Consider the following 20,894-nt stretch of genomic DNA (forward strand, 5'->3'; position numbering starts at 1 on the left):
TTCACTCTCTCTGTAGCTCTTTATCTCTCCTCTCTCCTTCGCTCTCTCTCGCTCTCGCCCTCTGTAGCTATCTTTCACCTTTCTTTCACTCTCTCTGTAGCTCTCTCTTTCTCCTCTCTCTCTCTCCTTCTCACTCTGTGTAGCTCTCGCTATCTCTCCTCTTTCTCCCACTCTCTATAGCTCGGTCTCTCTTCTCTCTCTCCTTCTCTCCCTCTCCTCTCTCCACACTCGATATTTTACCTCGGTTTGTCTGTTTAGCTCTTTCGATATTGTTATCTATTCTCTCTCACCTCACATTGCCCCCTTTCTTCCAAAATGTCTCCCCGCGAATCTCTTACAGTCAACCAGCATCCCGGATCTACCTAAACAGCCTGGCATATACACACAGGGCGAGGTTACATATGTAGTTTACACTTCCCATACATTAAACCCTCCACGCTGACCTATTCACGTCCTCACCAATACACTGCACCCAGTGTCATTAATGTACTTTGATATTTGTCTCGTTGTAATCCGCTATACAAAACTAGTTTTAATTCAGTTCAACATTTACTTCGATTTTCTTGCCATTCCTATGACGTTGCAGGAGAATGTTACTGTTCCACCATATACGTTCCCATCATTCCTTCAGCTTCCCAAGTATGCCTCGCTGCATGCCGTACACAAGGAGCGTGACCAAACAACGCAAAACCTCGGGTCTGTTTCATTACAACCAAAATACTTTGGACAAATTACAATCCGGGGAATATTCATGCAGTGGCTTTTAGTCACATTCTCATAAGTAGACATTTACATAAGGGGAGGGCACCTGTTCCATGTGCCCCTATAATAGACGGGTCTCGCAGCATTTCGGCAGTTCTGCTTTTGGAGTTTTCACATACACACGTTAACCGGATTCCTCGTCTCTATACGCAACAGAATTTATACAAGATGTTGAAATTCTCTGGTATCGGTATTGCTCTTCTGGGACTTGTCCTCGCTATTGACGGACAGATGGGTAAGTAGTTCTCCCCTTGGTGTGTTAAGTAAACTGTCAACGTTACATCAGCCTGTTGACGTTGCCTTAACGCTACACCGACGTCAGTGTTAAACGGATTTAGATAGAGATGGCTTGCCCTGTTCAACAGACGTCGACCGAGTCGTCATTATTATTATTATTATTATTATTATTATTATTATTATTAAACAATATGTATGCACGTGGTTTGCATCGGTAATGCGATAGTTAAGAAGGAAATAACGTTTGCCAGCTGTGTATGCGTTGTATGTGATATGCATTCAAATTCCCTGGTCATTCTTGATATTTCATGTATATTTCTCCATCTACGGGCCGCATTTGAACTCAATAGTTTATGCAGAATAAGAACTCGGGCATGTTTTGTTACATTTAATAGCAACCCTTCGGCTGTTGCCACCGTTTGGGATACTGGGATACTTGTCGGTGATGTGTCTCAAGGCATTGACTTGGTGCATGCAGAGGCCTTGCTAATTTAATAGATATTTGGTGCAGGAAGAAGGGTTTTAATTGGTGTCCTTGTGTTAGTTCTTCCAGTTATGGTCTACATGAACGGTATTACTGAGGATTAAACAGTGTTATCGAACGCTAGGCAGAGTGACATCTTTTAACGTGTATTTGTATCACGCTGCCGGGGATCGAACACCGACCTTCCTCTTTCCGGACAGACACGCTATTCACCAGACCAAGAAGGCGGTGATGGCACAGATAAGCATGATGACAAGATGATATGGCCAGTTTGAACTTGCAACCTATTCATCTGTGTCTTTAATTTAAACATAATCTTGAACGTGACTTTAAACTCCATTTCACCTCACCTAATTAATCACACATCAGTAAGATCCTTGTTTGTTGTTTAACGCCGCACTCAACAATATTCCAGCTATTTGACGGCTGTCTGTAAATAATCGAGTCTGAACCAGACAATCCAGTGATTGACATAATGAACATCGATCCATGCAATTGGAATACGATGGCATGCATCATCACCCAAGTCAGCAAGCCTGACCAGCCGGTCCCGTTAGTCCCCTCTTTCGACAAGCATAGTAGAAATATGTTTCACTTCAGGAGTTAGAGTCAGTACTAATTAAATTCTAACTCCATAATTTGATGCTAAACCTCACCACTTCATTGCATTTTGGGGCTACTATGATGGGAGACATTGAAGCCTGGCGTGTCACCTTTCTCTTCCATCACTCTCAACAAAGCAATTCTTGTTTCAGCCAAAGCAATGAACGGTTCGAAGTTGAATTGGTCGTAGAATTTTGTATCTTTTTTTTTGTAGAATGACTTGAATAAATCAAAAGTATTCCTTCTTATCTAGTTCTGGAATGTTTTTGGATAGAATAGGTTCCCTTTCAACACGAATATAAATCTGTGAGGTGATTTGAGTAGAATTTGTACCCAGTGAAAACGGTTATACACTTGTGGAGTAACTTGAGTAGAATGTGTACCCTGTACACGCGGTTATATACTTGTGAGTTAAATGAGTAGAATGTGTGCCCAGTGCACGCGGTTATATACTTGTGGGGTAACTTGAGTAGAATGTGCACCCAGTACACATGATAACTTGAGTAAAATGTGTGCCCAGTACACGCGGTTATATATACTTGTGAGGTAACTTGAGTAGAATGTGTGCCCAGTACACATGGTTATATACTTGTTGGGTAACTTGAGTAGAATGTGTGCCCAGTACACGCGGTTATATACTTGTGAGGTAACTTGAGTAGAATGTGTGCCCAGTACACATGGTTATATACTTGTTGGGTAACTTGAGTAGAATGTGTGCCCAGTACACGCGGTTATATACTTGTGAGGTAACTTGAGTAGAATGTGTGCCCTGTACATATGGTTATATACTTGTGGGGTAGCTTGAGTAGAATGTGTACACGGAACACGTGGTTATATACTTGTGAGGTAACTTGAGTAGAATGTGTACCCAGTACATACAGTTACACACTTGTGAGGGGTAACTTGAGTAGAATGTGTACCCTGTACAAACGGTTATATACTTGTGAGGGGTAACTTGAGTAGAATGTGTGCCCAATATATGCGGTTATGTACTTGTGGGGTACATGGAGTAGAATTTGTACCCAATACATGCGGTTACATACTTGTGAGGTAACTTGAGTAGAACATATACCCAGTACAAACGGTTATATACTTGTGAGGTAACTTGAGTAGAATGTGTACCCAGTACAAACGGTTATATACTTGTGGGGTAACTTGAGTAGAATGTGTACCCAGTACACGCGGTTATATACTTGTGGGGTAACTTGAGTAGAATGTGTACACCAGTACATACGGTGACATACTTGTGGGGTAACTTGAGTAGAATGTGTACCCAGTACATACGGTGACATACTTGTGGGGTAACTTGAGTAGAATGTGTCCCCAGTACACACGGTGACATGCTTGTGGGGTAACTTGAGTAGAATGTGCACCCAGTACATACGGTGACATACTTGTGGGGTAACTTGAGTAGAATGTGTCCCCAGTACATACGGTGACATACTTGATGGGGGTAAGTATAAGTAAAACATCCCCAGTATCCAATCACATAATTAACCTCAGGATATACTGTATATACGAGGGGCGTTCAATAAGTTTTGCAACTTCAATATAAGACCAAGTCGCAGAATATCTTTTGACTTTTATTTTTCAATATAATCTCCATTCATCTCAATACACTTATTCCATTTTAATACCACTTTTATAGAAATCCGCAGATTGGCCCTCTAACCACGCCTCTGTGGCAGCCTTTATGTCCTCGTCATCCTGGAAGCGTCTTCCACGTAGGGCAGATTTCATTTGCTGGAACAGGAGATCGTCACTGGGGGCTAGGTCTGAGCTGTACAGTTAAATCACCCACCCTACAGCCCAGACTTAGCCCCCAGTGACTATTTCATGTTCCGGCAAATGAAATCTACCAGTCGTATATAAATCCTTCAGAGCCAGTCGTATATAGTTTCTTCGGAGCAATTCGTATTCAGTTTCTTCCGAGCGAGCCGTATATAGTTTCTTCGGAGCAATTCGTATAGTTTCTTCAGAGCCAATCGTATATAGTATCTTCAGAAACAGGCCTGTATAGTATCGTTAGAGCCAGTCGCATATTCTTTCTGTAGAGGCCGCCAGAGAGAGTGAGTGGAGAACACTATCCTGTACTATGCATCGTGTTTACTTTCAGGGGTTTCGGATCCCCGTTGCGATGAGATGCCTGACGGCAAAGGGAACGTAATGGCCAACGGCAAGTCTTGCAAAGAGTTCCTCCAGTGCTGGGACTACCTCATCTATGGTCCGATGCCCTGCGCTGGGGGCACCATGTTCAACTCAACAACCGGCGATTGTGATGCAACGGAATGCATCGAAGGCAGATCAGGAACTCCGGACGGTGCGTTCACAAGCACAACTACAATTTCTAACTTTAACAGCTACGTTTACTATCGTATTACGACTACTGTACCCTACTACTACTACTACTACTACTACTACTACTACTACTACTTCTTGGTTGGTTGGTTTGTCTTTTAACGCCGCACTCAGCAATAATTCCGCTATATGCCGGCGGTCTGTAAATAATCGAGTCTGGACCAGACAATCCAGTGATTGATATCATGAGCATCGTTCCACGCCATTGGGATACGATTTTATGCATCAACCAAGTCAGCGAGCCTGACCACCCGATCCCGTTAGTCGCCTCTTACGACAGGCATAGACGCCTTCTACGGCAAGGATGGGTTGCTGAAGACCTATTCTACCCCAGATCTTCACGGGCCACTACTACTACTACCACCACCACAAATACTTCTACTACTACTGCTGCTACAACCACTACCACTACCTGCAACTCCACTACTACTACATTTACTACTACTACATCGACTACTACTACTACTACTACTACTACTACTACTACTACTACTACCTCCACTACTACTACTACTACTACTACTACTGCTACTACTACTACCTCCACTACTACTACTACTACTACTACTACCTCCACTACTACTACTACCTCCATTACTACTACTACTACTACTACTACCTCCACTACTACTACTACTACTGCTACTACTACTACCTCCACTACTACTACTACTACTACTACTACTGCTACTACTACTACCTCCACTACTACTACTACTACTACTACTACCTCCACTACTACTACTACCTCCATTACTACTACTACTACTACTACTACCTCCACTACTACTACTACTACTGCTGCTGCTTCTGCTACTACTACCACTACCTCCCTTACTACTATTACTACCACATTTAATACTACTAGTACTACTACTACCACTACCTCCAGTACTACTACTACAGCTGCTACTACTACTACTACTACTACTACTACTACCGCTACTACTACCTCCACTACGTCACGCCGAAGACCCGGGTTCGATTCCCGACATGGGTACAATGTGTGAATTTCTGGCGTCCCCCGCCGTGATATTGCTGGAATATTGCTATAAGCGGCGTAAAACCATACTCACTTACTACTACTACTACTACTACTACTACTACCTCAACTACTACTACTACTACTACTATTACTACTACTACTACTAGCACTACTGCCAGAGGGACTCATGACTAGTTTCATTCAACCTGTGCCGGCGATTTAACTAGATCGGGTTGTCATGCTGCAGTTTTGTGTTCTTTTTCCAGGGTGTGCTTCGACTGGTTCTCTACCGGAGGACTGCAGCCAATTCATCACCTGTGCCAACGGTTTGGAGTACCAGTACCAATGCGGCGAGGGAACCTACTACAGCAACGATCTGCTCGTGTGTGTCCACCCCAAAGAGTATCCTGACATTCCAGAAAAACAGGGATGTGAATACATGGCCCAACAACCTCAGTAACTACACCAGCTGCACCCTCAGCGCTTGCAACTATCTCTCCCTGGCCAGCTAATGGCTATCTCACGGGGATGTCATTGACAGAAGTTAGTATATGTTTCGCCAAACTGCATTGCATTAATATGGTTCAAAAACAGATTAAAACAACAAGAGGATGAATAAAATTGTCAATCAATATTTTCGTGTTTTCGTTCCTTAACATTACTTTGTAACAAAGCTATTCGAAAAAAATCGAATTATATGGTACCTCTGTATTGTGGTGTTATTTTTGTATACTAATTTATTCTAATCACGTCCTGGACAAGTGATTTGTTGAATTGTTTGTTTGTTGTTTAACGCAACACTCGGCAATATTTCAGCTATATGACGGCGGTCTGTAAACAATCGAGTCTGGACCAGAAAATGCAGTGATTAACATTATAAACATTGATCTACGCATTTGCGCATTCACGCGTATGCATTAATCAAGTCAGCGAGCCTGACAACCCGATGCCTCTAGTCGCTTCTTACGATGATCATTGGTTGCTGAAGATCACTCTCCCTTCTGTTAAGCCATGTGTTTTCAATACAAAATCTTTAAAGAGTGTCTTACAGATACTGTGCCGTCATACTGCGCATCAAATGACATTATGTACATGGAGCAGAAAGGGATGTTGGGGTTGTAAGGATCAACTACTAGTTCAGAAAATTATCCTTGAAGAGGCTAAAACGTACCACCGTAACCTCTCAGTGTGTTGGACTATAGAAAAGCTTATTATTCTGTACCTCACGAACAGATTTTGAGGTCACTGAATGTAATGTCCCCGAGCGACTACTTGTCTTGCTCAAGTCTTTAATGAATTGCTAGTTAACTCAACTTGAGATGTATTCGCAGGGGCAGGTGTTGACTTCGGAACCCATTTCTACTAGAAAAGGAACATTTCAGGGCGATTCTTTTAGTCCTTTGCTTTTCTGTTTGTCACTAAATCATTTAAGCTTTTTGCTCAGCAAAGAGGAAGGTTATCCCCCGGAATCTCCTAAGCACAGATCCCCAACACCCCTTACTCTCCTCCTTTACATGGATGACCTTGAACGTATTGCCAATGGAGGATCTACACTAAAAAAACAGATTCTGCTTGTCGAGTCCTTTTCTTATGTTATCGGCATGTCCTTTGGACTCGACAAATGCACCATTCTTCATTTGAAACGTGGCAAGGTATAAGAGGGAGGATCAGTCAGTTTACTTCGGGGAGGAGTTATTGACAATCTTGTGGAAGGTCTGGCCTGTACGTACTTAGAGATGCAGGTTAGGGACAAACTGCAGAATGCCCATATCAAGGAAAATCTTCGGGCAGATTACAAATGTTGACTTAAGACATTCTGGAGTTCAGAGCTGAACGCTCGCAATAAAGTCAAAGCCACAAAAAAACAGATGCTGTACCCGTCCTTTCGTATTCTTTTGGTGTTGTTGATTTGACGAAACAAGAAATTCAGGGTACTGACGCCCTCACACGAAGAATCATGTCAGACAATAGATCCCACCACCCTCGCTCTTCTCTCAATCGCTTATATTTACCAATAATGATGGGGCGGCGTGGTTGGATTAATGTGGAGGCTCTTCATGATAGAATTGTTTTGTGCACTTTTGCACACATTTATTTGTCTGATGATCCTCTTGTTAAGCACATCAAGACTCATGAAAACAAGGCATTCCACAGTTTTCTAAAACGAGCCAAGTATGTGGGACATAATCTCAGTGCCAGTGTTCATATTGTTGATGGTTCTGTACTGCTGGACGGTACAGAAATGAGTGTCAACCAAGCGAAGTGCCATATCAAATCGGCCCAGACTCAGTTTTACAGGAAGAGGTTATCTGAACGACCACTGCATCGAGTTTATATGCAGTGAGTTGGGAAGAACAACATCCCTGCAGAGTCCTTCGCTTGGATGAAGTCGACTGGCCTGAAACGTGAAGCATAAAGCTTTCTGTTTGCTGCTCGGGACAGGTACTTCCCACCCGAAACCGTCAAAGTGTGATTCTGCATCAAAATGTGGATATGAAATGTAAATTATGAACCTCCCAATCTGTTGACTGACATTTGGAGATTACCCGGTTTGTTTTTTTTGCCAAAAATACAGCCCTTCTGACAATCTGGGTAATGCAGAAGGCTGCAGAGTTTGTGAGTCTTCACAATTTCCTTTCCGTCAACGCGCATGTTGACGGGGAATTAGCTCTTGGGGGGAAAGAAGGACAAAATCGACATAACTGTCCAGGAACGCTTTATGCACAACATGTAAACAATAAACAACAATTCCACAATGAGCGGAATACCTGCACTGAAAACACAAACACAGCAATGAGCGGACCTTCCAGCTTAGGCGTACAAGAGGTGAGCGGAGCTCCAGCTCACCTCAGGGCGTTTCCTACGAGCGGCACATCCTGCTCGAGGTCGTCCCTATGCCAGCACTCGGAATACCAAGCCTGACTAACACCGTAGTAACTGTGTAATGGTAACGCATATATAGTAATGAACAACAATGGACAGACAATGTGACAACGACGTTGCTTTGGACACTGGACATGTTGGCGTGATTAACCAACACAGTTCATGGGATGATCAATTAGGGCAATAAATGCCATACTATAAAAAGCAGTAGTTAAAGGGAAGTGATATGGTAGTCCAGGCTGACTGACAGTCAAAATACAATGAAATGTTGGTGAGGATTAACAACGGGGATTAGTGTCTTATAAATAATGACAATTAAGTTACGGAGACATATACATGTCATGGCTACAGGGTAATGAGCCTTTGCAATCAAATGTACTTCAGACAATGGTAGTCGTAAATCAGTCGCTATGACATTTCTATGGCAAGGTCGTGCAGTCCTATAAAAAATGTTGTATAAAGCTACAAAAGTTTAAAACGGTTGCGTTTTTTGCACCACACCAGTTAAAGGAAATGTGACTAAAATCGTTCAAATGCATTTGTATTAATATTATTAATACTCATTATCTCCTGTGCGTTTCTTTTTTTCTTTTTCTTTTTTGTGGCGGGGAGGGGGGGGGGGGGGGGGGGGAGTGTATTACCTCGCTAAAGAGAATTTAGAACTGATTCTTGGTAGAATGTGAATTTGAAACCTCGCGTTGCGCGTTCGGTTCCGATTTCAATTTAGCACTGTTATATCTACAGGTAACGTAGCTCTACACTGAAAACACAGTGTATGTCCTAATTCTACGTTACATAAATTGGGAAATTACTCGATTCTAATAGGTCAGTCAGAAGTTATCAAATCCCAAGAAAATCCCTTTGATTGAAAAAGCCAAATATGTATAACCATACTTTCTTCAGTCATTGTGAGTAGGCATTAGAAAATGATGATATATGTTCATAATAAATGCAAAATGCAAATTTGCAGTTACCACGATTTTCAAAGAACGTGTGGCAGTACATTTTGTGCGGAAAACACGGTAGAAATATACTGAGAGAATGCATTTCAAGTTTTGGGGAAAATAGAGAGCTTGAAATGTGGCGCCTTTCTTAACAAACGACTTACCCGTAAAGATCCGGGTTAGAATAGGTCTTTCAGCAACCCATGCTTGTCGTAAGAGGCGACTAACGGGGTCGGGTGGTCATGCTCGCTTTGTATTGAATGTTTCATGAATATTCAAAATGCTCAAAACCCTATTATTACCCCGGTCAGTGGATCAGTGTGCTCTCACTAATCATTCTCAGCTCCCAGGGGAGTATACAACCCACGCTGCCTGTGAGGCGCTAGAAGGTTAACAGCCACAAGCCTTCTCATCCTATCGGGTACTCATTCACTGCTGGGTGAACAGAGGCACTTTTCGAACAAATCACTTGCGCAAGGAGGCACCATATGTTTTATATGGGCATAAAATAAAGTAGTTTTATTTGATTTCATCCTTGCTACATCTGTCCGATCGTAGATTGTATTCAACCTCATTTCTCAATAATCCAATTGAAAAAGCTACTAAATTAAATGTTTAATATGACATCAAAAACATTCTTTTCTAAAAGTCCATATCCAAAATGCAGTGGGTAGTTACAGCGCACATGTCTTCGTTAATTAATACATGATAAAACAGTCTACCATAACACTGAAAAATGTTCTGATTGGTCAAAATATCAATAAAGACAGGTTTCTAATTCTATAAGATACCCCATCATAGGCATGCCTTTTCACACAAAATTTTGCAAATGACTACATCAATCTATCGATAGCCTATATATATATATCGATACATATAACAATGTACCAATTAGACCTGAATACGTTCGATATCGGAACATTATCAGATGCTTTTGTCAACCTTTCACACACATCTATGTCAAAACACATACTGTTATAAAACACACACTAACACTGGTCCCAGGGTAGACTATATTTTGTGGTTACTGATGGTTGTGATGCGGTTTGTTGTAACTGACAATATCTTCCTCACAACTTCTCTTCATGGCTGTCTTCAACATTGGCCCGAGGCCACACTTTTTTGCTTGCTTTACAAATTTGTACAGGAAAATGTCTGTCGTTAGGTGGGGGAAAAAAAGAAATTTGGTTTGGGTTTCTCCTCCACTACAGGGGGAGAGGTGGGGAGGGGTGGGGAGTGGTAGGGAGGGGCTGGTAGGAAAGTAATTATGGTTTAATGTGGGAGGAAAGCTGCAACACATATGATGCTTTAAGCAAACCTGGAGAATCAAACGCGAATCACTTTGGGCCCACTACCAGTATCAAATATAAATTATTGAATAAGTTCTCCTGACTGACAACTAACCGTTTATCTACCTGTAACTTGCACTTTATTTTGACTTTCATGACCGAGTACAAAAGTGTGGCTTATTTGAAAGAAAGAAGACGAAAGAGGAATTTGTTACCATGTTACCTCCCAATTTTCTGTCTCTCTTTCTCTCTCTCTCTCTGTCTCTGTGTCTGCCTCTCTCTCTCTCTCTCTCTCTCTCTCTCTCTCTCTCTCTCTCTCTCTCTCTCTCTCTCTCTCTCTCTCTCTCTCTCCCGCCATCCCACTTTCTTTCACCATGTCTCCTCCGCGAATCTCATCCAGCATCCCGGGTCTTCACAAACAGGCTGACTCATACACACAGGGCGAGGTTACATCTGACGTTTACACTTCCCATCCATTAAACTCTCCACGCTGACCTATTCACGTCTCCACCAATACACTGCATCCAATGTCATTAAGTTAATTTGATATTTATCTCGTTGTAATCCGCTATACAAAACTAGTTTTTATTCGGTTCAACATTTGCTTCGATTCTCTTGCCGTTCTCGGTGACGTTGCAGAAGAATGTCACCGCGTGTGAAATGCTTCCACCATATACCTCCTCAGATATCATCCCATCAGCTCGACAAATAGGCTTTACTTCATGCCTTCGAAACGGACATGGATCAAACACGGCAAAACCTCGGGTGCATTTCGTTATAACAAAATACAACATACTATGGACAAATAAAAATCCGGGGAACATTTATTGTCATAGTAGGCATTTACTTAAGGGGAGGGTTCCTGTTCCACGTGCCCCTATAATAGACGGGTCTTGCGGCATTTCGACAGTTCTGCTTTTGGAGTTTTCACATACACACGTTAACCGGATTCCTCGTCGTTATACGCAACAGAATTTATACAAGATGTTGAAGTTCTCTGGCATTGGTATTGCTCTTCTGGGACTTGTCCTCGCTATTGACGGACAGATGGGTAAGTAGTTATCCCCCTAGAGTCAGTTATGTAAACTGTCGACGTACATCAGCCTGATGACGTTGCCTTAACGCTACACCGACGTCATTGTTAGTCGGTTGTAGATAGAGATGAGTTACCATGTTGAACAGACGCTTTGTCTTAACACGTCGACAGAGTCGGCGCTCTGAGTGAAGTGTCGTTCAAGATAACTCTGGAGTCGATTAATGTATTGTTTCAGTGTACAGATGTGTAGTTTCACGAGCTCTCTATGTTATCTATGGACAATGGGGTAGCCTTACGGTTACAGCATTCAGTCGCCCTACCGAAGTCTCACGTGTAAAGAGGGGGAACGAGTGGCCCAGTCGTCTAAGGCGCCGCGATTCGCTGTGCAGAGTTGCGTCCCTTGGGCACGCCAGAAACCTATGATCGTGGGTTCGAATCCCGGTTTGCCCCGATTATGTTTCTAGGTTTGTCAGCACCATACCCGTGCTCGTGGGTTTCACCGAAGTGGTAAACGTCTGAGACCTGCATCACTTCGGGCTTTCCTCCAACATTAAGCTGACACGCTGCGATATAACTGGAATACTATTAAAAGCAGCGTTAAACCCAACTCACTCACTTACGTGTAAAGAACCGTCTCTGTGGTCTTGTGGTAGAGCGTCTAAAACGCGCACACACACACACTAACACACTAACACACACACTAATTCACCTCACCTCATGTGTGAAGATCTTCAGCGATGTCCTCTGCTTTGATATGGCTGTTTTTCCATTAGGCACCACTTAAAGCCCGCTCACTATGTGATATTACAGTAACAGCAAACATCTTCCACGTTTACACGTATGGTACCGCTCTGATCTTATTATAGCATTATTAAATCATGTGTGAGTGAGTATGGTCTTACGTCACTTCTAGCACATACCAGCAAAATCACGACAGGGGACACCAGAAATAAGCTTCACAGATTATAAGCGTGTGGGGAATCGAACCTGGGTCTTCAGCGTTACGGGGGAACGCTTTAACCATTAGGCTACCCCACCAGCCCATCGTTCACATGCACTCAAATTGTTAATGAAATATGTAGTTCCATAAAAGAACAATATGTGTGCACGCCTCTTACATCAATAATGCGATAGTTAAGATGGAAATAACGTTTGTCAGGAATGTATCTGTTGTATGTGAATTGCATTCAAACTTCCCTGTTCATTTTGATATTTTCATGGATATTTATCTATCTACATGCCGCATTTGAACTAAATATTTTATGCATGATAAGAATGTGTACCAGGTACACACGATAATATACTTAGGAGTTACTTGTAGAATGTGTGCTGTTATACATTTGCGGATTAACTTGAGTAGAATATGTGCTCCGCAAACACGGTTATATACTTGTAGGGTAACTTTGAGTAGAATGTGTGCCCAGTACACATGGTTATATACTTGTGAGGTCCCCAGTACACATGGTTATATACTTGTGAGGTAACTTTGAGTAGAATGGGTGCCCAGCACACATGGTTATATACTTGTGGAGTAACTTGAGTAGAATGTGTGCCCAGTACACTCGGTTATATGTTTGTGAGTTAACTTGAGTAGAATGTGTGCCCAGTACACATGGTTATATACTTGTGAGGTAACTGGAGTAGAACGTGAGGAATGCACACTCGGTTATATACTTGTAGGGTAACTTTGAGTAGAATGTGTGCCCAGTACACATGGTTATATACTTGTAGGGTAACTTGAGTAGATTGTGTGCCCAGTACACATGGTTATATACTTGTAGGGTAACTTTGAGCAGAACGTGTGCCCAGTACACATGGTTATATACTTGTAGGGTAACTTGAGTAGATTGTGTGCCCAGTACACATGGTTATATACTTGTAGGGTAACTTTGAGTAGAATGTGTGCCCAGTACACATGGTTATATACTTGTAGGGTAACTTTGAGTAGAATGTGTGCCCAGTACACATGGTTATATACTTGTAGGGTAACTTGAGTAGAATGTGTGCCAATTACACGCTGTTATATACTTGTGAGGTAACTTGAGTAGAATGTGTGCACAGCACACTCGGTTATATACTTGTAGGGTAACTTTGAATAGAATGTGTGCCAATTACACGCTGTTATATACTTGTGAGGTAACTTGAGTAGAATGTGTGCACAGCACACTCGGTTATATACTTGTAGGGTAACTTTGAATAGAATGTGTGCCAATTACACGCTGTTATATATACTTGTGAGGTAACTTGAGTAGAATGTGTGCCCAGTACACGCGGTTATATACTTGTAGGGTAGCTTTAGCAGAATGTGTGCCCAGTACATGCGGTTATATATACTTGTGAGGTAACTTTAGCAGAATGTGTGCCCAGTACACGCGGTTATATATACTTGTGAGGTAACTTTAGCAGAATGTGTGCCCAGTACACGCGGTTATATATACTTGTGAGGTAACTTTAGCAGAATGTGTGCCCAGTACACGTGGTTATATATACTTGTGAGGTAACTTTAGAGGGACAAATCCTCACATCCGAACCTGTCCGCTTGTGATTTTAATAGGATAGAACTGGGCCTACTGTTGATGTTTGTTGCTTAGAATTTTGCTCCCAGTACCTAAATAATCAGTTTTATAATATACAATATATATTTTAACATGTTGTTTGCAGCATTTCAGGTGTCACCAGTACTCACGCTTGTCTACTAATAATACATCCGACACCAGAGATGTGCTGGACAAATGAAGTCTTTATCTCACTATTGGGGTGATTTCTGGATTCAGTAAAACATATTTTCGTTTTTCTTCAAATGCTGCCAAACAGGTATTCTCATGTAGTTTTTTCGGAGCCAGTCGTATATAGTTTCGTCAGATCCATCCGTATATTGGTACTTCAGAGCCAGTCGTATATAATTTCTTCAGGGCCAGTCGTATATAGTTTCTTCAGAGCCAGTCGTATAAAGTTTCTTCAGAGCCAGTCGTATATAGTTTCTTCGGAGCCAGTCGTATATAGTTTCTTCAGAGCCAGTCGTATATAGTTTCTCCAGATACAGTCGAATATAATTTCTTCTGAGCGAGTCGTATTTACTTCCTTCGGAGCAAGTCGTATAAGTTTCTTCAGAGCCAGTCGTATATAGTTTTTTTCAGAGCCAGTCGTGTATTGTTTCTTCAGAGACTGTTGTATATAGTTTCTCCAGATACAATCAAATACAGTTTCTTCAGAGCCAGTCGTATTATATTTCTTCAGAGCCATTCGTATATAGTTTCTTCAGAGACAGTCGCATACAGTTCCTTCGGAGACAGTCTTATTTGCTTCCTTCAGAGACAGTTTCTTCATAGATAATCGTATAAAGTTCCTTCAGAGTATGTCGTATAGAGTTTCTTCAGAGCCAGCCGTATAGAGTGTCTTCAGATCCAGCTCTATACAGTTTCTTCAGAGGGAGTGGTATATAGTTGTTTTTTCAGAGACAGTCGCACTAAGTGTCTAACCTCTCCTTGTTTACCTTCAGGAATACGTGATACCCGGTGTGATAATCTGCCGGACGGCACAGGGAACGTGGTGGCCAACGGCAAGGCTTGCAGAGAGTTCCTCCTGTGCTGGAAATACAACATCTACGGCCCTTTGCCCTGCCCTGGTGACACATTGTTCAACTCAACAAGCGGCAATTGTGATGCAACGCAATGCTTCGATGACAGACAAGGACCTGTGGACGGTGGGTTCTCGAGTACCACTACAATTATTAATGTAACAGCTACGTTGACTGCTACTACAACTACTGAACCCTCTACTACGTCTACGACAAGTTCTACCGTTAAAGAATAACTTATAATGAATATATCCATGTGATCGTTGCTACTTATGCTGCTGCCACTACTACTAATACTACTACTACTACTTCTACTACTACTAATACTACTACTACTACTACTACTACTACTACTACTACTACCACCACCACCTGCACAACTACAACCACTACACTACTCCCTCCACTACTACCATTACCACACCTACACTACTACTAAAACAAGGACTGGTCGGCTCGGAGTAAGTATACTGTGTCTGAGTGGGGTATTCATGTTAAACTGCGGCATGGTATCTCAGTGAACTCGCACTATAAATCGGCATCAGTCCGGACTAGTACAAGCAGCCACAACTACTACTACCATTACCACGCCTACACTACTACTACCACCACTACTACTGCTATATCCACCACTACCTCCACTAGTACTACTACTACTACTTCTTCTTCTACTACTACTACTACTACCACTACTACTACAACTACTACTACCACCCCTACGACTACTACTACCACTACTACTACTACTACTTCTACTACTTCTACTACTACTACTACTACTACCACTTGTGCCATAGGAAGCCATCGTGATGGTCCGGATTTGACTAGTTTCATTCAAATTGTGTCGGTAATTAAACTGGATCAGGTTGTCAGGCTCGGTGTCTTTGTTGTTTGGGTGTCATTGTACCCCGACGGCGCCGGAAACTGCTCAGACTCTTTTATGTACGGACTGTTGTCATGTACATTATAGCTGGAATAGTGTTTAAACGAAAACGAAAAACTAAATAAATATGAAGCGTGAAGTATTCCCCCAACATGCCAGAGATGTTAAATGTTTTTTCAATGAAGTGATGCGCTCCAACACACAGTCTAAATACAGTAAACAACGGTTAAAACGAATACGCTTAAAAGGAACTGACTGATATAATGAACTTAGTTTTTAGTCCCGGCAATTTGTTGTATATATGCTGTATAAATGCTTATAACAAACTACGGTTATAACGAACTAAAATAAGTGGTCCCTTTGAGTTCGTTATAACCGTAGTTTACTGTACTGCATTTTGTGTGTTTTTTCAAGGGTGTGCCTTCACGGGTGCTCTACCGGAGGACTGCAGCCAATTCATCACGTGTGCCAACGGTTTGGAATGGCGGTACCAATGCGGCAAGGGAACCTACTACAGCAACAGGCTGCTCGTGTGCGTTAGCCCCTTAGAGTACCCGGAAATCCCAACAACACAGGGATGTGCCTACTTTCCATTATAACTTCAGTAACTGCGTCTACATCAGATACACCTTCAGCGCTTGCAACAATCTCGCCCTGACTAGCTGATCGCTATCTCACGGGAAAGAAGTCATTCAGAAAAGTTAAGATATATTTTTTAAAAACCGCATTGTAGTAATATGTTTCACAAACATGAAAACAACCCAAGAGAACGAATAACAATTTAAATCAATATTCCTCTGTTGTTTTATTGCTTTGATATTAATTGTAACACTGCTATTGAAAAAAGTTGAATTACTTTGCACCTCGTAATTTTGGTATTATTTTTGTTTGTTTTACTTCCAATGACTGTGTGAGGCGGCAACGTGGACTACCTGGACAAGTGGTCTGTTGCAAAGTGTTCCTTATCATAACAAAGACATAGTAGTGTTTTTTGATTTGATCCGTCCGATCGTACATTGTTTGTTTGTTTAACGCCGCACTCAAAATATTTCAGCTGTATGATGGCGGTCTGTAAATAATCGAGTCTGGACCAGACAATCCAATGATTGACATCATAAGCATCGATCTGAGCAAATTGGGATACGATTTTATGCATCAACCAAGTCAGCGAGCCTGGCCACCCGATCCCGTTAGTTGCATCTACGACATGCATGGGTTGCTGAAGCCCTATTCTAACCCGCGTCCATCGTGCATTGTATTCAACCTTCTTATTAAGAAACAGCTAAAGCTTCAGACAACGTCACTAATTTCACGTCAAGGATATATTAAATGTGCGATTCGGTAAATAAAAGAAAAAAGTGGTTCATATCACACTAAAAATCTGTTCTAAAAGTCGCAATTCTTTTCCACATTCGAAAACAAAAAGGTAGTTACTGTTACATAACCTCTTTGTTAATAATACATGATAGCATTGCCAATTAATAAAGCAGTCTACCCTAAAACTGAAGAAAACTTTATTCTGTTTGGTCAAAATATCAATAAAGTCTGGTATCTAATTCCATTAGATACCTCAACATATTGGCATGCCTTTTCACACACAAATTTGGAAGTGACTACATCGATCTATCGATACCATCTCAATACTTATAACTACGGTTGCCGATAACTGATTGGAACTGAATACGTTCGCCCTTCAGTGTTTCCGCCCCTCCGTCCTTCGGCCGTCTGTCGGTCACGTCTCGTTTCCAGAGCAGAGAGATATCTTAACCAAACTTGGTATACATATACTCTTCCCAAAAAAAGAAACGCAATACGGATATTGTTGGCCATAAAAGCAAAATTAGCGGACCAAGAACGCAAAATGAGGAGGTTTATGTGTTATAGTGTCAGTGAACAAATTTCCCGGATCCAAATGATCACAACAAGGACATGCAAACCATTGGTCGGGAAGCACGTACTAAGGTCGTCTAAGGCGCCGCAATTCACTCTGCATGGTTGCGTCCCCTAGGCACGCCAGAAACCTATGATTGTGGGTTCGAATCCCGGTTCGCCCCGATTATGTTTCTAGGTTTGTCAGCACCATACCTGTGCTCGTGGGTTTCACCGAAGTGGTAAACGTCTCAGATCTGCATCACTTCGGGCTTTCCTCACACATTATGCTGACACGCCGCGATATAACTGGAATACTGTTAAAAGCGGCGTTAAACCAAACTCACTCACTCACTCTCCCCTTGTCCCCCAGATCCCCGGATTTGAACCCGATAAAACACCTATGGGTAGAATTGGATAGACGGCTTACGCCGACGTCAACCACAACCCGTTACGCCGCATTGTTTCAATACCTCGTATAATGTATTGTCCTACCTCATACAAATCTGGGTGTGCGTTTCTTTTTTTGAAGGGTATAGAAAGGTGAGCTGGTGTCTTTGGATAGTTTCAGATTTAAAAAAAAATCTGAGTAGTTTCCGACGCCGTCGGGGTACGATGACACACAAACAACAAATACGCCGAGCCTGACAACCCGATCCAGTTTAATCGCCGGCATAGGTTGATTGGACCAGTGATTGACGTCACGAGCAACGATTTACGCAATTGGGATACGATGACATGACACCAAGCCACCAAGCCACCGAGCCTGACCGCCCGATCTCGTTAGTCGCCTTTTACGACAATCGTGGGTTGCTGAGGATCAAGTCTCACCCGGATTTCAAATTGCAAGTGGTTCGGTGGCATTTCATTTGGCTAATCAAGCAAAGTCTTTTTTGCGTTTGTATGACCATAAACCGAAATAACCACAGGCCACGCCCACTAACAGACTACTGTTTTTTGATTGATTGATAATAGAATGGGCGGGGCTTGTGTTGCGTCATTGCCCTGAACGATATCGCTGATGTACTGTTGTCTACATTGTTGTTATTGTTGACCTAGTCATTAGAAAGTGAGTGAGTTTTATTTTAGGCCGCTTTTAGCAATATTCCACCAATATCACGGCGGTGGACACCAGAAATGGGCTTCATACATTGTACCCATGTCGGGAATCGAACCCAGGTCTTCGGCGTGACGAGCGAACGCTTTAACCACTAGGCTACCCGACCGCCCTAATACAACTAGAGGGATGGTGGGGTAGACTAATACGCTATCAGTCGGAAAGCGCACGTTAAATCTCCAATGTGATGATGATGCTGGTAGCCTAGTGGTTAAAACGTTAGCTCGTGACGCCGAAGATCAGGGTTCTTTCCCAACATGGGTACAATGTGTGAAGCCCATTTCTGGTGTCCCCCGCCGCGATGTTGCTGGAATATTGCTAAAAGCGGCGTAAGACACTACTCACTCCCTTATACAACTCGAAGTTGTTGACCGAGGTGCTATAGGAATATATAATATTACTCTCACTCACAGTTAACCTGTCCATGCGCACATGTTGGCCAAAAGTACTTCTACAAGAATATTACCGAAACACAGCGTGGAATTGAATAATATACCGAGATACAAAACACGATCACAGAAGGTAGTGTTGCCTGATTAAAATGTGTCCCAGGGTACAGAAAACCTACTTCACAACCCTGGACCAATTTCGACATATAAAAGCGGAATTAGCTGGTCCGATCACAAGTGTGTCGTGTCAAACATCGAAGACCCACGATGTGCCCAGATGAATGTGAGTTTGTTGCTGTGGCCGCGTGGAGCACTAGAAGTACAAAATTCCACTGTCTCTTTCACGCTCTTCATTATCGCCATCCAACGCTGATGCCAAATGTCGTGACCCCGTCTCCTTCAGCCGGACAGAAGTGGATAATTAGCAGTTTACTTGGGGGGCGTTGGAAGATGAGCGAATATGGTGGCATGAAAAGTGTGTTTGCGCGCATGTCCGTTGGCAGTTTCCATATTGAAATATGAACTCTTGGCCCAATTTTCGACCTCCTATTAAATACAGGAACAACGGCAAACTTTATTTTGAATCCTTTCTTAGTAACTCCTGTAAAAAACAACCTTCCCGTGATTGTCTAGTTTTGAACTAATTTTAGTATTTCCTCAGTCAAAGTAACTGGGTCTTTAGTCTATTAGTCTAATTTTATAATTATTCATTTTAGGGATAAGCCCTCTGTGTTTATTTCCCGTTATTTAACCCAACCGATGTTATTCACTCATTGAGTTTATTAATTGGTCGCAGCCAACACAATCGGCTGTCTATGCATCTTGTCGGTATCTTGTCACGGTGTTGTTTTAGCTCCTCTCATGTTATAAGTGTTGCTTAGCTAAGCCGATTGTGTATTTAATTAATTAATCAAAAATCTTTGTCAGCGCAGATTGGGTTTATTTGAGACTATCTATTGTCATGTATTGATACAATTGTTAGTAATAAAACGGGGGGCACGGGGGGCACGGGGGGCCCAGTCGTCTAAGGCGCCGCGATTCGCTGTGCAGAGTTGCGTCTCTTGGGCACGCCTGAAACCTATGATTGTGGGTTCGAATCCCGGTTCGCCCCGATAATGTTTCTAGGTTTGTCAGCACAATACCCCTGCTCGTACTGTACAGCGGACTGTAAATAATCGAGTCTGGACCAGACAATCCAGTGGTTGGCATCATGCGTATCGATCACCCAATTATGATACGATGACATTCGTCAACCATGACAGCGAGCCTGACCACCCGATCCCGTTAGTCGCTTTCCTCCCACATTAATCTGACACTCCGCGATATAACTGGAATACTGTTCAAAGCGGCGTTAAACCAAACTCACTCACTCACTCACTAGTAATAAAACGGTGAACCTATCACCACGTTTTCATTATTACCTTATTCTTATTCAATGATTCTCTTGATCATTGGAGCACATTACATTACATTACAGG

At 42.3% G+C, this 20,894-nt stretch overlaps 2 protein-coding genes across 2 annotated transcripts; both read left to right on the plus strand.

The window, feature by feature from the left end:
* The first annotated feature begins 872 nt into the window (after positions 1-872).
* Positions 873-6,033, plus strand: LOC139443438 (uncharacterized). Its single transcript, XM_071224458.1, has 3 exons — positions 873-997; positions 4,203-4,406; positions 5,696-6,033. Exons 1-3 carry the CDS (start codon positions 931-933, stop codon positions 5,887-5,889), a joined length of 465 nt encoding a protein of 154 aa, XP_071080559.1. The 5' UTR covers positions 873-930; the 3' UTR covers positions 5,890-6,033.
* Positions 6,034-11,510: 5,477 nt separating this feature from the next.
* LOC139443544 (uncharacterized) lies at positions 11,511-16,903 on the plus strand. The gene is made up of 3 exons (XM_071224545.1): positions 11,511-11,596; positions 15,081-15,284; positions 16,456-16,903. Exons 1-3 carry the CDS (start codon positions 11,530-11,532, stop codon positions 16,638-16,640), a joined length of 456 nt encoding a protein of 151 aa, XP_071080646.1. The 5' UTR covers positions 11,511-11,529; the 3' UTR covers positions 16,641-16,903.
* Positions 16,904-20,894: the final 3,991 nt, after the last annotated feature.

This window comes from Haliotis cracherodii, unplaced genomic scaffold (assembly GCF_022045235.1).
Source record: "Haliotis cracherodii isolate W230 unplaced genomic scaffold, xgHalCrac1.p SCAF_1, whole genome shotgun sequence".
In the NCBI taxonomy this organism is placed as follows: domain Eukaryota; kingdom Metazoa; phylum Mollusca; class Gastropoda; order Lepetellida; family Haliotidae; genus Haliotis; species Haliotis cracherodii.

Coding starts and splice junctions, on each gene's coding strand:
- LOC139443544 (XM_071224545.1), top strand. CDS start 11,530: ATGTTGAAGTTCTCTGGCATTGGTATTGCTCTTCTGGGACTTGTCCTC. Junction 11,597..15,080: donor CGCTATTGACGGACAGATGG/GTAAGTAGTTAT, acceptor GTTTACCTTCAG/GAATACGTGATACCCGGTGT. Junction 15,285..16,455: donor CAGACAAGGACCTGTGGACG/GTGGGTTCTCGA, acceptor TGTTTTTTCAAG/GGTGTGCCTTCACGGGTGCT.
- LOC139443438 (XM_071224458.1), top strand. CDS start 931: ATGTTGAAATTCTCTGGTATCGGTATTGCTCTTCTGGGACTTGTCCTC. Junction 998..4,202: donor CGCTATTGACGGACAGATGG/GTAAGTAGTTCT, acceptor GTTTACTTTCAG/GGGTTTCGGATCCCCGTTGC. Junction 4,407..5,695: donor CAGATCAGGAACTCCGGACG/GTGCGTTCACAA, acceptor TTCTTTTTCCAG/GGTGTGCTTCGACTGGTTCT.